The sequence below is a fragment of the Chrysemys picta genome, chromosome 24 (genome assembly GCF_011386835.1).
Source record: "Chrysemys picta bellii isolate R12L10 chromosome 24, ASM1138683v2, whole genome shotgun sequence".
NCBI lineage: Eukaryota > Metazoa > Chordata > Testudines > Emydidae > Chrysemys > Chrysemys picta.
The window spans coordinates 12,054,550-12,070,326 of NC_088814.1; the positions used below are offsets into that span (position 1 = coordinate 12,054,550).

General features: G+C 54.3%; 1 protein-coding gene across 1 annotated transcript in view; it reads left to right on the forward strand.

The window, feature by feature from the left end:
* LOC101953208 (alpha-2-macroglobulin-like protein 1) overlaps window positions 1-15,777 on the forward strand; it is a 68,544-nt gene that overhangs the window by 27,601 nt on the left and 25,166 nt on the right. Inside the window, exons 18-23 of the mRNA XM_065577454.1 lie at window positions 1,126-1,279; window positions 2,127-2,352; window positions 2,596-2,722; window positions 4,687-4,808; window positions 5,594-5,645; window positions 6,243-6,317. Of these exons, the coding sequence (XP_065433526.1) occupies window positions 1,126-1,279; window positions 2,127-2,352; window positions 2,596-2,722; window positions 4,687-4,808; window positions 5,594-5,645; window positions 6,243-6,317 (756 nt within the window). The remainder of the gene's footprint in view (window positions 1-1,125; window positions 1,280-2,126; window positions 2,353-2,595; window positions 2,723-4,686; window positions 4,809-5,593; window positions 5,646-6,242; window positions 6,318-15,777) is intronic.

The following is a 15,777-nucleotide window of genomic DNA, read 5'->3' on the forward strand; positions in this document are numbered from 1 at the left end:
AACCTCCCTAGGCAATTTATTCCAATGTTTAACCACCCTGAGTGGAATTTTTTCCTAATGTCCAACCTAAACCTCCCTTGCTGCAATTAAAGCCCATTTCTTCTTTTCCTATCCTCAGAGGTTAAGAACAATTTTTCTCCCTCCTCCTTGTAACAACCTTTTATGTCCTTTAAAACTGTTATCATGTCCCCACTCAGTCTTCTCTTCTCCAGACTAAACAAACCCAATTTTTTCAATCTTCCCTCATATTTCATTGTTTCTAGAACTGTAATCATTTTTGTTGCTCTTCTCTCGATTTTTTTCCAATTTCTCCATATCTTTCCTGAAATGTGGCACCCAGAAATAGACAAAATACTCCAGTTGAGTCCTAATCAGCATGGAGTAGAGCAGAAGAATTATTTCTTGTGTCTTGCTTACAACAGTGGTTCTCAAACTAGGCCCGCTGCTTATTCAGGGAAAGCCCCTGGTGGGCTGGGCTGGTTTGTTTACCTGCCGAGTCCACAGGTTCGGCCAATCATGGCTCCCACTGGCCGTGGTTCGCCGCTCCAGGCCAATGGGGACTGCAGGAAGGGCGGCCAGCACATCCTTCGGCCTGCATCACTTCCCACAGATTATCAAAGATAATCGCTAATGGCTCAGCTATCTCCTCAGTCAGCTCCTTGAATATTCTGGGATGCATTTCATCAGGCCATGGTGACTTGAAGACATCTAACTTGTCTAAGTAATTTTTAGCTTGTTCTTTTCCTATTTTAGCCTCTGATCCTACCTCATTTTTACTGGCATTCACTATGTTAGATGTCCAATCACCACCAACCTTCTTGGTGAAAACTGAAACAAAGACATCATTAAGCACCTCTGCCATTTCCACATTTTCTGTTATTGTTTTTCCCCCTACTAGTGTGTCCTGTATCTAGGGCACCCACAGCCTGACCCCCGTCCAGCCCCAGTCCTGCCACTGGCTGCTCCCAGTTCAGGTCACATCCGGGCAGGGGTCAGTGCCACATCCAGTCCCCGCAATGTCCCCAAATATCAAGACTTTACAGGTGCAAACACACGTCAATCATCGCCTGGATTTGCTCCCAATACACTGTGGGGTTCCCTCAACCCCCTTTGCATCTTTTCTAGTCATGGCCCCTAAGAACGTGGAGGCAGGTGTGGATATTGCAGCAGGGACCCCAATGAGCAATGCCCGGCCCGTGCCGGAACCCAGCACCCAGGAGGAGCCAGGGCCACGTGCGTATTTCCCAGACACGTGGCTGTGGGACCTGGTGACTGTGGGGTGAGTCAGGAGCTGTCACAGACCGTCCCTGCGGAGCGGCCTCCAGGCCAGACCTCGAAAACAGCAGCTCCCAGAGGCAGCGCAGTGGTGGGGGAGGGCTTGCTGCCCGCGTGGGGCTGGTTCCTGCGCCCTGTTGCCAGCGGAGAGGAACCCAGCACAGCAATGGGGAATAACAAGCCCCCAGGGCCATGGGATTCGTCTCTTTACAGATGTCACGAACCCGCAGAGCGGGGGAGAGGGCTGGGAGCCCGGGCAGAAACATGACCCTGCGTCTCGCCAGCAAAGCGGGGTTTGCACCAGCCCCTCCCCAGCCATTCCCTGGATCCCGTCGGGTCAGCAGGGGGGTTTATCATCCCGACCCCATTGCCCTTCATGATGTTTTCATTCCCATGCGGTGCCGGGAGCTCTGTCACTGAGAACATGGGAGGGGTTTGAACCCCCGGGAGGAGGGCATGGAGGGTGGCACATGGGGTAGAAGTGGGAGGGGCAGGGGATCCCGAGCAGGGGGAATTGAGGCTGGCCCCAGGAATAGCCCCCTGACAGGGAGATGTGTCTGGCTGCGGAAGGGGGGATCCCCATCCCGTGGGATATTGAGCCCAGCCCGGAGAGTCCCGGGGCAAGGAAGGATCCTGCGCTAGCTGGCGTGGGGCGGAGGAGGGGACGAGAGGGGGGCACTGACAGCTCTTCCCCTCTCTGCTGTCTGGGATTGGCCTGTTTCTGTGCCACCGACCCAGGGCCCCAGCCCAGCATAGGGTCGGGCAGGGACGTCTCCGGTGGCCGTGCTCCTGGGTGCTTCCTACGGGGCGGCCACGTGTCTGACGCTCTGTTTGTGTCCGTCCCGGCCTAGCGAGGGGGGTTCCAAGGACATCCTAGTCTCAGTGCCCGACACCATCACAGAGTGGAAAGCTGGGATGTTCTGCACGGCGGAGGTGGGCTTTGGCCTCTCGCCCATGGCCACCTTCACAGCCTTCAAACCCTTCTTTGTGGAGCTGGCCTTGCCGTACTCCGTGATCCGGGGAGAGGCCTTTGCTCTAAAGGCCACCGTCTTAAACTACCTGCGGCAGTGCATCAAGGTGAGCGCCGCCCGGAGCTGAGCTGCTGGAGCTGCTGGGGCCAGTGACTGGGGCTGGGGAGCTGGGCAGCGGCGCAGGCCGGCGAGTGACACTGGCAGTCACTGGCTGTGATCCTGTGACCACTGGGGTCAGCACATCGCGGTGAGGGGGCCTGAGCCCCAGAGGGGTCACGTCTCGGCTGGAGCTGAGCGTGTGAGCGCGTCCCCCACAGCCCTAAGGGGTATCTCGTGTTGGGCCCCACAGGTGCGAGTGACGCTGGCGGAGTCTGCGCAGTTCCAGGTGCAGGCGGCCGAGGACGGCGCATACACCAGCTGCCTCTGTGCAGATGAAGGGAAAACCTTCCAGTGGGAGGTGACGGCGAGCAGCCTGGGTAAGGGGCGCTGGGGGCTCTGTGCCGGAGGGGAGGGGCAGGGAAGGGGTGGGGGGCTCTGCACAATGGGGGCGGCAGAGAAGGGGTGCTGGAGCCTTCACACTGGAGTGGCAGGTAGGGGCCTTTGGAGGCTCTGTGTGGGGGGACAGACGGGTAAGGGGCATTGGAAGTTCTGTGCTGGGAATGAGGAGGAGGGCACAGGACGGGGTCGCTCAGAGCTTGGTGCCAAGGGGAAGGGGAGGGGATGGGAAGAGCTGCAGTGGGTGGGGGAGAAGACACCCCAGCAGAGAAACCCCTTACAGCCTACTCACCATTTCCCACAGTCACCACATCCCTCCATCCTTTCCTTCCCCTCTGGCCTTCTCTCTCTTTTCTCCCCTTCTCAAGGCTGAATCCCCACTCTGGCACGCCAAGTGCAGAAATGGGGCCCACAAGGATTCTAAACATTAATACTGGCCACTCCAGGCTTGTATTAAACTCCCAAGGTTACAGCTTCTCTCTGACCTTGGCTTGGTAAAAGCTGCCACCACCCAAATGCAAAAAGACCCCTTGGACCCAGGAAGGAGCACTTGGGAATTCCTCCCTGTGCCTCAAGCCCTTTCATGCCCCCTCCAGGGAAGAGCTGAGAAAGAAAACAAAGGAAATTAGCTGTTGCTGCCAGCTGATCAAACCACATGCACAAACCACTTAGGACACCAAAAATCCAATCCTGTTCTTAAAAAAGGGAAATTTTATTATAAACAAAAAGAAGAAAATACATCTGGAACTTCGGCTTTTGCTAGTTTTTAAAAGAGCAATTCCAAAAATTAAGCATCCAAAATAGCTTTCTTGAGGGTTCATCTTAAAGGTTACAAGCAAGCAAAAGCATCTGGGGTTAGCACAGAGGAGTCCACAAGCCTTAACAAATAAGCAGAAAAAAACCTAATCACGTCTTTCTAAATATTCCTAATTTACTTACATAGGGTTACCATATTTCAACAATCAAAAAAGAGGACACGGGGTGCCACCCTAGCCCTGCCCCAGTCCCGCCCCCCTCAGAACCCCCCTACCCCCTACCTGTCCCCTGATTGCCCCCTCCTGAGATCCCCCCACCCTAATTGCCCCCAGGACCCCACCCCTTATCTAAGCCTCCCTGTCCCCTGACTGCCCCAACCGCTCTCTACACCCGCTTCTCCCGACAGCCCCCCCAACCTCCGACCAATCTAACCCCCCCGTTCCCTGTCCCTTGCCTGCCCCCCCCCCCCCAGGCCGAGGGAGAGCTGCGGGATCCATGTGGAGCCAAACACTGTTCTGTGCTGCTCTGCGGGGGAGGAGGGAGCAGGGGAGGGACTCTGGCTGCTAGAGGCCCCAGTGGCTGTGAGCGGCTTTCAATCAGGCCCAGCTGTCCAATCAGCCGCGCCGCACTCTGCATGAGGGGAATGGGGAAATCCCGGACATTTCTACTTTATTAGAAATCCGCCCTGGAAGGCCATTTAAAGCTGAAAAAGCCAGACATGTCTGGGGAAACCCGGAGGGCTGGTAACCCTATTATAGCGTACTCATGGTCCTGCCTTTGCTCTGTTCCCCCCTCTCTGGAGAACAACCACAGACACACAGGGAAGCTTCCTTCCCAATTTTAAAAAGTTCTAGCCTTCCCTTTGGCTCTTTTGGGCAGGTGACCTTTTCTTTACCTGAGGGACTTTATTAACCCTAACAGGTAAAGCAACCAGAGAACAGCCACCAAGAGGGATTTTACAGCTAACTGGCTGGCTGGGTGTCCATCAAAGGGAGCTGTCCCCCCTTCAGTTATCACACCCCCACTCTCTCTCTCCATTTTCTCTCTTTTTCTGCTTTTCTCTCCCTTCTTCACCACCCTCTCCCCTCCCCCTTCCACTATTCTCCCCCCACTCATACCCAGGGTCCTGTCTCCCTCGGGAAGGGGCATTGGTCTGTCTAACGGGGGCATCTCCTGCCTTGCTCTGCAGGGGAGGTGAACTTCACCGTCAGCACCGAGGCTTTGCACACCGAAGAGCTGTGCGGCACAGAGCTGGCCGTGGTGCCGGCTCAGGGGCGAGTGGACACCGTGATAAAGCCCCTGCTGGTCCAGGTCAGTGTCTGGCCGGGGCCTCTGGGCAGAGCGGAGGGAGATCCGGTGCCTGGGTCTCACCCCCTGGTGGCCGTGGGCCGAGTCTGCACTTGTGATTGTTCTTTGTCCTGCCACAGAAAATAATACCCCAGCACCGTGCCGTCCACGTCCCAGACCCTGACCTGCACTGCCCCATCACGTGGCCCTGTCCCAGAGAGATCAGGGAGCTGGTGGGAGAGTCCTGGGGCAGACAGAGATGGGGGTTAGCCCCAAGGGGAGTGGCTGAGTGTGACACATGGGAGGGCTCGAGGGGTTGAAGGGAACTAGCAGAGGGAAGCTCCGCACTGAAGAGGAAGAAGCTGCGCGATTTGCTGGGCTGGGAACAGTCTCCCCGGGGAAGGGACGAGAGCCCCATCGCTGGGGCGCTGAGAGCTGGATGTGCCCAAGCCCCACAGCACGGGCTGTAGAGGATTATCCTAGGTTGGATATTAGGAAAAACTATTTCACTAGGAGGGTGGTGAAGCACTGGAATGGGTTGCCTAGGGCGGTGGTGGAATCTCCTTCCTTAGAGGTTTTTAAGGCCCGGCTTGACAAAGCCCTGGCTGGGATGATTTAGTTGGGGATTGGTCCTGCTTTGAGCAGGGGGTTGGACTAGTTGACCTCCTGAGGTCCCTTCCAACCCTGATATTCTATGATTCTATGATCCTGCCCTGGCTAGGGTCACTAGCTGACCCAGCAGTCCCTGTCAGGCTGTGACGTACATGGTCCCTTCTCCTGACCTTCTGTCTGATGTTCCTTCCCCACAGCCGGGGGGGATCCCGGAGGAGAAGGCGCACAGCTCCCTGCTCTGCCAGGAAGGTAGGATCCCAGCGCCTGTCCGGGGCTCAGTGGGTGTCACTAACACGGGGCGTCTCTTGGCTGCGGCACGTCAGTGATGGCTGAGCCGCTGGATGGCCCAGGTAGGGGCACAGGAGCCGCCAGGCCGGACCGGACCAAGGGGCATCCAGGCCAATGTCCTGCCTAGGACAGGGTCCAAGCCCAGCTGCCCGGGGAAGATGCACCCCCTAGTGGGCAGTTATGGAACCGTCTGCCATGGGCCGAAGGCTCGAGCATGTCCGGCTCCTGCTCCCGAGTCTCACTGGGCCCCTGTTGCACCAGCTCCTCTCCCCTGCAGCCTGGTCCCGTGTGTACGATGCTCCCTGCAGAGCTCGTCACGCCGGCTCTCTGGGGCCAGGAGAGGGACTGATTCCCACAGGCAGGACTCTCCGCTGAGAACCCCCAGCCCTCACCCTCAAGGGCACGTATGTGCCACGGCGGAGGGAGCTTGGGATTGAGAGAGGGGCTGTGACTGGGCAAGAGTCCCGGACGGTGAGGAATGTAGGGATCTGATTGGCTAGAGACAGACAGGTTCCCAACAGGCCTTTAACAGTGTGTCTTTGCCTTCGTGTTACGCAGCGTCCGAAGAAATCTACTTGCAGCTGCCAGCGAACGTTCTGACGGGGTCCGAACGGGCTCACGTGACTGTCGTGGGTAAGGAATTCCTCTGCCCCATCCCTGCCAGGGCACGGTGCCCTTCGCCAGCCAGCCCGTCTGTGGCCCAGCGCTCTGATCAGAGAGGCCGGGGCATCACGGATGGAAAAGACCAATGAGATCTAGTGGGTGTCTGGAGCCTCGTCCCAGTGAGGGGCAATAGACTCATAAGAACATAAGAATGCCCATACTGGGTCAGACCAAAGGTCCATCCAGCCCAGTGTGCTGTCTACTGACAGTGCCCAATGCCAGGTGCCCCAGAGGGAGTGAACACCCCCTGAGCGATAAAAGTTTTAGTGCTGAAAAGCGCCAGTCTAGACAGCGCTTTATCAGTGGAAAAGCTACCACCCCCCATTCGGAGTGGTTAGAATTCTGCCATCTGCCTAGCTACTGTCTCTGGGGAGGTGGATTCCCTATGCTCATAGGAGGACCCCTCCCATCGTTGTAGGTAGTGTCTACTCTGAAGCGCTGGAGCTGCGCTGCTGTATGTTTTAAGTGCAGACATACCCAAAGGTACATCCGATGAAAGGGAAACAATCTGGGCATGTGTTAGCCTGAGAGACCAGGGAAACAGGGCAGGCTGTGAGACATCCCAGGTAGCTGAAGAAGCACCCTGTGACAGGCTGTCGATGACCAGTCAAAATTTTCCACAGGAAAAACAAAAACATTTCCTGACCAGCTCCAGGGCATACACGTCACAGAAATAACTGATGCAGGAAGGCAATTGTCCTCATTGGTGACTAGATAAATGACGAGAAAGGTTGGGCAACTGCACATAAATAGAACTGTATCTATGGCCGCATCAAAACACAGGAGGGATTATTTTCTGGGGAGATGGCAATGTGAAAGAGAGCTAGGAACCAATGGGTGCGTTATTCCCTAACTCTCCCTGTAGGAATTTCTAGCTTCTTCTTCAGGATCATCTGGTTCTCATCCCTTGAATCTATACATCATAAGAACATAAGAATGACCATACTGGGTCAGACCAAACATCCATCCAGCCCAGTATCCTGTCTACTGACAGTGGCCAATGCCAGGTGCCCCAGAGGGAGTGAACCTAACAGGTAATGATCAAGTGATCTCTCTCCTGCCGTCCATCACCACCCTCTGACAAACAGAGGCTAGGGACACCATTCCTTACCCATCCTGGCTAATAGCCATTAATGGACTTAACCTCCATGAATGTATTTACTTCTCTTTTAAACCCTGTTATAGTCCTAGCCTTCACCACCTCCTCAGGCAAGGAATTCCACAGGTTGACTGTGCGCTGTGTGAAGAACTTTCTTTTCTTTGTTTTAAACCCGCTGCCCATTAATTTCATTTGGTGGCCCCTAGTTCTTATATTATGGGAACAAGTAAATAACTTTTCCTTATTCACTTTCTCCACATCACTCATGATTTTATATACCTCTATCATATCCCCCCTTAGTCTCCTCTTTTCCAAGCTGAAAAGTCCTAGCTTCTTTAATCTCTCCTCATATGTGACCCGTTCCAAACTCCTAATCATTTTAGTTGCCCTTCACTGAACCTTTTCTAATGCCAGTATATCTTTTTTGAGATGAGGAGGGCACATCTGTACGCAATATTCAAGATGTGGGCGTATCATGAATTTATATAAGAGCAATAAGATATTCTCCGTCTTATTCTCGATCCCTTTTTTAATTATTCCTAACATCCTGTTTGCTTTTTTGACTGCCGCTGCACACTGCGTGGACGTCTTCAGAGAACTATCCATGATGACTCCAAGATCTCTTTCCTTATTAGTTGTAGCTAAATTAGCCCCCATCATATTGTATGTATAATTGGGGTTATTTTTTCCAATGTGCATTACTTTACATTTATCCACATTAAATTTCATTTGCCATTTTGTTGCCCAATCACTTAGTTTTGTGAGATCTTTTTAAGTTCTTCACAGTCTGCTTTGGTCTTAACTATCTTGAGCAGTTTAGTATCATCTGCAAACTTTCCCACCTCACTGTTTACCCCTTTCTCCAGATTATTTATGAATAAATTGAATAGGATTGGTCCTAGGACTGACCCTTGTGGAACACCACTAGTTACCATTCTCCATTCTGAGAATTTACCATTAATTTCTACCCTTTGTTCCCTGTCTTTTAACCAGTTCTCAATCAATGAAAGGATCTTCCCTCTTATCCCATGACAACTTAATTTATGTAAGAGCCTTTGGTGAGGGACCTTGTCAAAGGCATTCTGGAAATCTAAGTACACTATGTCTCATAGACTCATAGACTTTAAGGTCAGAAGGGACCATTATGATCATCTAGTCTGACCTCCTGCACAACGCAGGCCACAGAATCTCACCCACCCAAATCCCTAACCTATGCCTGAGTTATTGAAGTCCTCAAATCGTGGTTTAAAGACCTCAAGTTGCAGAGAATCCTCCAGCAAGTGACCTGTGCCCCACACTGCAGAGGAAAGTGAAAAACCTCCAGGGCCTCTGCCAATCTGACCTGGAGGAAAATTCCTTCCCAACCCCAAATATGGCGATCAGTTAAACCCTGAGCATGTGGGCAAGACTCACCAGCCAGCACCCAGGAAAGAATTCTCTGTAGAAACTCAGATCCCACCCCATCTAACATCCCATCACAGACCATTGGGCATATTTATCTGCTAATAATCAAAGATCAATTAATTGCCCAAATTAGGCTATCCCATCATACCATCCCCTCCATAAACTTATCAAGCTTAGTCTGGAAGCCAGATATGTCTTTTGCCCCCACTACACCCCTGGGAAGGCTGTTCCAGAACTTCACTCCTCTAATGGTTAGAAACCTTCATCTAATTTCAAGTCTAAACTTCCTAATGTCCAGTTTATATCCATTTGTTCTTGTGTCCACATTGGTACTAAGCTTGAATAATTCCTCTCCCTCCCTGATATTTATCCCTCTGATATATTTATAAAGAGCAATCATATCTCCCCTCAGCCTTCTTTTGGTTAGGCTAAACAAACCAAGCTCTTTGAGTCTCCTTTCATAAGATAAGTTTTCCATTCCTCGGATCATTCTCGTAGCCCTTCTCTGTACCTGTTCCAGTTTGAATTCATCCTTCTTAAACATGGGAGACCAGAACTGCACACAATATTCCAGATGAGGTCTCACCAGTGCCTTGTATAATGGTACTAACACCTCATTATCTTTACTGGAAATACCTCGCCTGATGCATCCCAAGACCGCATTAGCTTTTTTAACGGCCATATCACATTGACGGCTCATAGTCATCCTGTGATCAACCAATACTCCGAGGTCCTTCTCCTCCTCTGTTACTTCCAACTGATGTGTCCCCAATTTATAACCAAAATTCTTGTTATTAATCCCTAAATGCATGACCTTGCACTTTTCACTATTAAATTTCATCCTATTACTATTACTCCAGTTTACAAGGTCATCCAGATCTTCCTGTATGATATCCCGGTCCTTGTCTGTATTAGCAATACCTCCCAGCGTTGTGTCATCCGCAAACTTTATTAGCACATTCCCACTTTTTGTGCCAAGGTCAGTAATAAAAAGATTAAATAAAATTGGTCCCAAAGCCCTTCCCTGAGGAACTCCACTAATAACCTCCTTCCAGCCTGACAATTCACCTTTCAGTATGACCCTTTGTAGTCTCCTCTTTAACCAGTTCCTTATCCACCTTTCAATTTTCATATTGATCCCCATCTTTTCCAATTTAGCTAATAATTCCCCATGTGGAACCATATCAAATGCCTTACTGAAATCGAGGTAAATTAGATCTACTGCATTTCCTTTGTCTAAAAAATCTGTTACCTTCTCAAAGAAGGAGATCAGGTTGGTTTGGCATGATCTACCTTTTGTAAAACCATATTGTATTTTGTCCCAATTACCATTGACCTCAATGTCCTTAACTACTTTCTCCTTCAAATTTTTTCCCAAGACCTTACATACTACAGATGTCAAACTAACAGGCCTATAGTTACTCAGATCACTTTTTTTCCCTTTCTTAAAAATAGGAACTATGTTAGCAATTCTCCAGTCATACGGTACATCCCCTGAGTTTACTGATTCATTAAAAATTCTTGCTAATGGGCTTGCAATTTCATGTGCCAGTTCCTTTAATATTCTTGGATGAAGATTATCTGGGCCTCCCGATTTAGTCCCATTAAGCTTTTCAAGTTTGGCTTCTACCTCGGATGTGGTAATATCTACCTCCATATCCTCATTTGTCATCCTACCATTATCCCTAAGTTCCTCATTAGCCTCATTAAAGACTGAGGCAAAGTATTTGTTTAGATATTGGGCCATGCCTAGATTATCCTTAATCTCCACTCCATCCTCAGTGTTTAGTGGTCCCACTTCTTCTTTCTTTGTTTTCTTCTTATTTATATGGAACCTTTTACTATTGGTTTTAATTCCCTTTGCAAGGTCCAACTCTACATGGCTTTTGGCCTTTCTCACTTTATCCCTACATGTTCTGACCTCAATAAGGTAGCTTTCTTCTTTGAGTGCTTGCTCATATCGATTCCAATTAGGTGTGCGCGCGCCGCGTGCACGATCGTCGGAGAATTTTCTACCCTAGCAACACCGGCGGGTCGGCTGTGGAGCCCCCTAGAGTGGCGCCTTCATGGCGCTGGATATATACCCAGCCGACCCGGAGCCCCCTCAGTTCCTTCTTACCGCCCCTGACGGTCGTTGGAACTGTGGAGCGCGGCATAGCTGTTCTCCACTCTCCCTAGCTTATTCCGTTTATAGATAGTTATAGTTATAGTTATAGTTGTATATAGTTAGATAGTTGTTTAAATTACTTTATTAACAGTTGTTGTATAGTTAAAGGGGATTAAGGGGGTTGTTCTCCCTGTTTTTCCCCCGGCGCGTGGCCGGGCTCATGCCCAAGGCTCCCGGCTTTAAGCAGTGCGCGTCCTGCGCTAAGCCTATGCCCACAAGTGACCCGCACGACTCGTGTCTGAAGTGCCTGGGAGAGTCCCATCAAACAGATAAGTGTAAGATCTGTAAGGCCTTCAGACCGAGAACCAAGAAGGAGCGGGACTTTCGGCTTCGGCAACTCCTTATGGAGGCGGCACTTAGCCCGGACGCTCCATCGGCGCGTCAAGCCCCAGCGCCAAGCGCCTCGGTGCGCAGTGCCCCGGCGGCACCGACTATCCCGACACCGCGAGTGGCGTCGGACAAGCCTCCACGGCACCGGACCCCTTCGGCACCGCACCCACCGCAAGTGCCTCGGCGCCGATCGTTATCGCCGGGACATAAAAAATCCCGTAAGGCGCAGGAGACTGCCGTCCCTAAGACGCCGGCCCCCCCGGTGCCGGGGGTAGAGCCGCGTCCGCCGATGGAGCACCAAAAACAGGTGCCTCCGGCACCGTCGACTCCGGCTCCGAGGCCGTTGAGTCCGGTGCAGACAGGATCACCACCACGACCGGCGTTGGTACCGTGCCTCCCGTCGACCCCAGAGACCTTCGCGACGGCGAGAGACTTGATTGCTCTCACGGAGCCGGCACCGCCCCAACCACCGGCACCGTCGGCACCGTTGGCCCCTCGTCCGGTGCAATCCAGGGGGAAACCTGCCTTGATGCGCCCTCCATCTCAAGGGCTGGAACCACGGCACCGTTCCAGGTCCCGAAGCAGGTCCCCACGCCGCTCGCAGTCCTGGCGCCGTATATCACCTCGGCACCGGTCGTACTCGCGGCTAAGATCATCGTCGCGGCACCGTTCTACGTCCCGGCACCGCTATGATCGTCGGTACCGTTCGACATCGAGACATAGTTCTCGGCACCATTACGAGCGACACTCGACGTCGAGGGGCCGCTCCCGGCACCGGGCCTACTCGAGATCGCCATCCAGGTCCAGGTCCGACTCTCGGCACCGACGCGGTCATCGGCACCGATCACGATCTCGGCACCGCTCACCGGCACCGCATAGAGACAGAACGTCTCCAGACCGGCACCGTGCGGCACCGTATCCCCCGGAGCTCATCTCGGCGCAGTCGGCACCGCCATGGCCCTCGAGATCGGTGTCTCGCTCCTCCGATGGGGCATCGAGATCAGCATACCCCCCTCAGGGGCAGGCCGAGGAACAGGACATGGGCCACTGGCAGGAGATAGCGGAGGACCCTGCTCACGGTCCTTCTCACTGGTCATTCTGGACCCCGTGGGCGTACCACCAATCTCAAGGGGCTCCACCACCTTCAGCCTCTCGCTCGGGGCACTCTGAGAGAAGGGCCCCAGAGTCCACCATTTCTCGCCCTCCTCCAGGGGGCATGGAGGCTTCCGTGCCCACACCACCTGACGTCCTGGACCCAGGGGCAGGTGATGCTCCGCTCCAGGAACCAGTAGACCAGGACCCACCCTTGGATCCCTTACCACCTGAGGCATCTTCCTCATCCTCCCCAGATGAGGCAGTGGCGGGCACGTCGTGCACAGGTCCACCCCCGGTAGATCTTCGGGCGCACCAGGACCTATTACGTAGGGTGGCGCGTAATATGGACCTACAAGTGGAGGAGATAGTGGAGGTGCAGGACCCCATTGTAAACATCCTCTCGGCGGATGCCCCATCCAGAGTGGCGTTACCCCTGATCCGCATGATCCAGGCTAACGCCACTACGATATGGCAAACTCCTGCCTCTATCTCACCCACAGCCAGAGGGGTGGAAAGAAAGTACTTTGTCCCCTCAAAGGACTATGAGTACCTGTATACTCATCCCCAGCTGTGTTCACTGGTGGTGTCATCAGTGAATGCAAGGGAGCGCCACGGTCAACAGGCCGCAGCGCCCAAATCGAAGGAAGCTAAGCACCTCGATTTGTTTGGCCGTAAGGTTTATTCTTCTTCGAGTGCTTGCTCATATCCATTCCATTAGGTGTGCGCGCGCCGCGTGCACGATCGTCGGAAGATTTTCTACCCTAGCAACACCGGCGGGTCGGCTGTGGAGCCCCCTAGAGTGGCGCCTTCATGGCGCTGAATATATACCCCAGCCGACCCGGCGCCCCCTCAGTTCCTTCTTACCGCCCCTGACGGTCGTTGGAACTGTGGAGCGCTGCTTAGCTGTTCTCCACTCTCCCTAGCTTAGTTAGTTATTCGCAGTTATAGTTATAGTTATAGTTCTAGTGTTTATAGTTCAATAGTTAAATAGTTTTTAAAAGTTGTTCTAGTTGTTATAGTAGTTCAGGGGATTAAGGGGGTCGTCTCCCCCTTTCTCCCCCGGCCGTGGGGCCGGGCTCATGCCCAACGCTCCCGGCTTCAAGCAGTGCGCCTCCTGCGCTAAGCCTATGCCCACGAGCGACCCGCACGACTCCTGTCTGAAGTGCCTGGGAGAGTCCCATCAAACAGATAAGTGCAAGATCTGTAAGGCCTTCAGACCAAGGACCAAGAAGGAGCGGGACTTTCGGCTCCGGCAACTCCTGATGGAGGCGGCACTTAGTCCGGACGCTCCATCTACAAGCCAGGGCCCGGCACCTAGCGCCTCGGTGCGCAGTGCCCCGGCGGCACCGGCTACGACGACCACGCGAGTGGCGTCGGACAAGCCTCCCCGGCACCGGACCTCGTCGGCACCGCAAGCACAGCAAGTGCCTCGGCGCCGGTCATTATCCCCAGGGCATAAAAAAGCCCATAAGACGGGGACCTCCGTGCCAAAGACGCCGGCTCCCCCAGTGCCGGGGGTAGAGCCGCGTCCGCCGGTGGAGCACCGGAAACAGGTGCCTCCAGCACCGTCGACTCCGGCGCCGAGGCCGTTGAGTCCGGTGCAGATAGCGTCTCCACCGAGGCCGGCGGTGATACAGTGCCTCCCGTCGACTCCAGAGACCTTCGCGGCGGCGAGAGACTTAATAGCTCTCACGGAGCCGGCACCGCCCCAACCACCGGCACCGACGGCACCGTTGACTCGCCCGGTCCAGTCGAGGGGGAAACCTGCCTTGATGCGCCCTCCATCGCAAGGGCTGGAACCTCGGCACCGATGCAGGTCCCGAAGCAGGTCCCCACGCCGCTCGCAGTCCCGGCGCCGAATATCACCTCGGCACCGGTCGTACTCGCGGCCAAGATCTTCTTCGCGGCACCGCTCTACGTCTCAGCACCGCTATGATCGTCGGCACCGATCAACGTCGAGACGTAGTTCTCGGCACCGCTACGGTCGACGCTCGACGTCGAGAGGCCGCTCCCGGCACCGGGCATACTCCAGGTCCTCGTCGAGGTCCAGGTCCGACTCCCGGCACCGACGAGGTCATCGGCACCGGTCGCAGTCCCGGCACCGATCGCCGGCACCGCATAGAGATAGATCATCTCCGGACCGGCACCGTGCGGCACCGCAGCCCACGGGAATCGTCTCGACGCTCTCGGCACCGCCGTGGCCATCGAGATCGGTGTCTCGCTCCTCGGAGGACCTCTCGAGATCGGCATACCCCCCTCAGGGGCAAGCCGAGGAACAGGACTTGGGCCATTGGCAGGACACGGCAGAGGACCATTCTCATGGCCCATCTCACTGGTCGTTTTGGACCCCGTGGGCGTACCATCAGGCGCAAGGGGCTCCAATTGCTTCGACCTCTCGCTCTGGTCACTCCGTCAGAAGGGCCCCGGAGTCCACCATTTCTCGGCCTCCGCCAGGGGGCATGGAGGCTTCTGTGTCCGCACCACCTGACGCCCTGGACCCAGGCACAGGTGATGCTCCGGCCCAGGAACAGGGAGACCAGGACCATCCCTTGGATCCTGTTCCACCGGAGGCATCTTCCTCTTCTTCTCCGGATGAGGCAGTGGCGGGCACATCGTGCACAGGTCCACCTCCAATAGATCTTCGGGCTCACCAGGATCTTCTGCGCAGGATGGCCCGTAATATGGACCTGCAGGCGGAGGAGATAGTGGAGGTGCACGACCCGATCGTGAATATCCTCGGAGCGGATGCCCCATCGAGGGTGGCGTTACCCCTGATCCGCACGATACAGGCCAATGCTTCTACGATATGGCAGACTCCTGCCTCTATCCCACCCACAGCGAGAGGGGTGGAAAGGAAATACTTTGTTCCGTCCAAGGACTACGGGTACTTGTATACCCACCCCCAGCCGTGTTCACTGGTGGTGGCATCAGTGAACGCAAGGGAGCGCCACGGTCAGCAGGCCGCAGCGCCCAAATCAAAGGAGGCTAAGCGTCTCGATTTATTCGGCCATAAAGTTTACTCAGCCGGAGGGCTGCAACTTAGAGCGGCTAACCAGCAGGTGCTCTTGAGCCGCTATAGCTTTAACTCCTGGAACTCTATGGGGAAGTTCAAGGAGTTGGTTCCCCAAGAGTCCAGGGAGGAGTTTGGAGCCCTGGTAGAGGAGGGTAAGAAGGTGGCTCGGACCTCCTTACAGGCCTCCTTAGACATAGCGGACTCTGCTGCGAGAACCCTGGCCTCAGGTATCGCTATGCGGAGGATCTCCTGGCTCCAGGTCTCGGGTCTACCTCAGGAACTGCAGCAAACCCTGCAGGATCTACCCTTCGAAGGTCAAGGA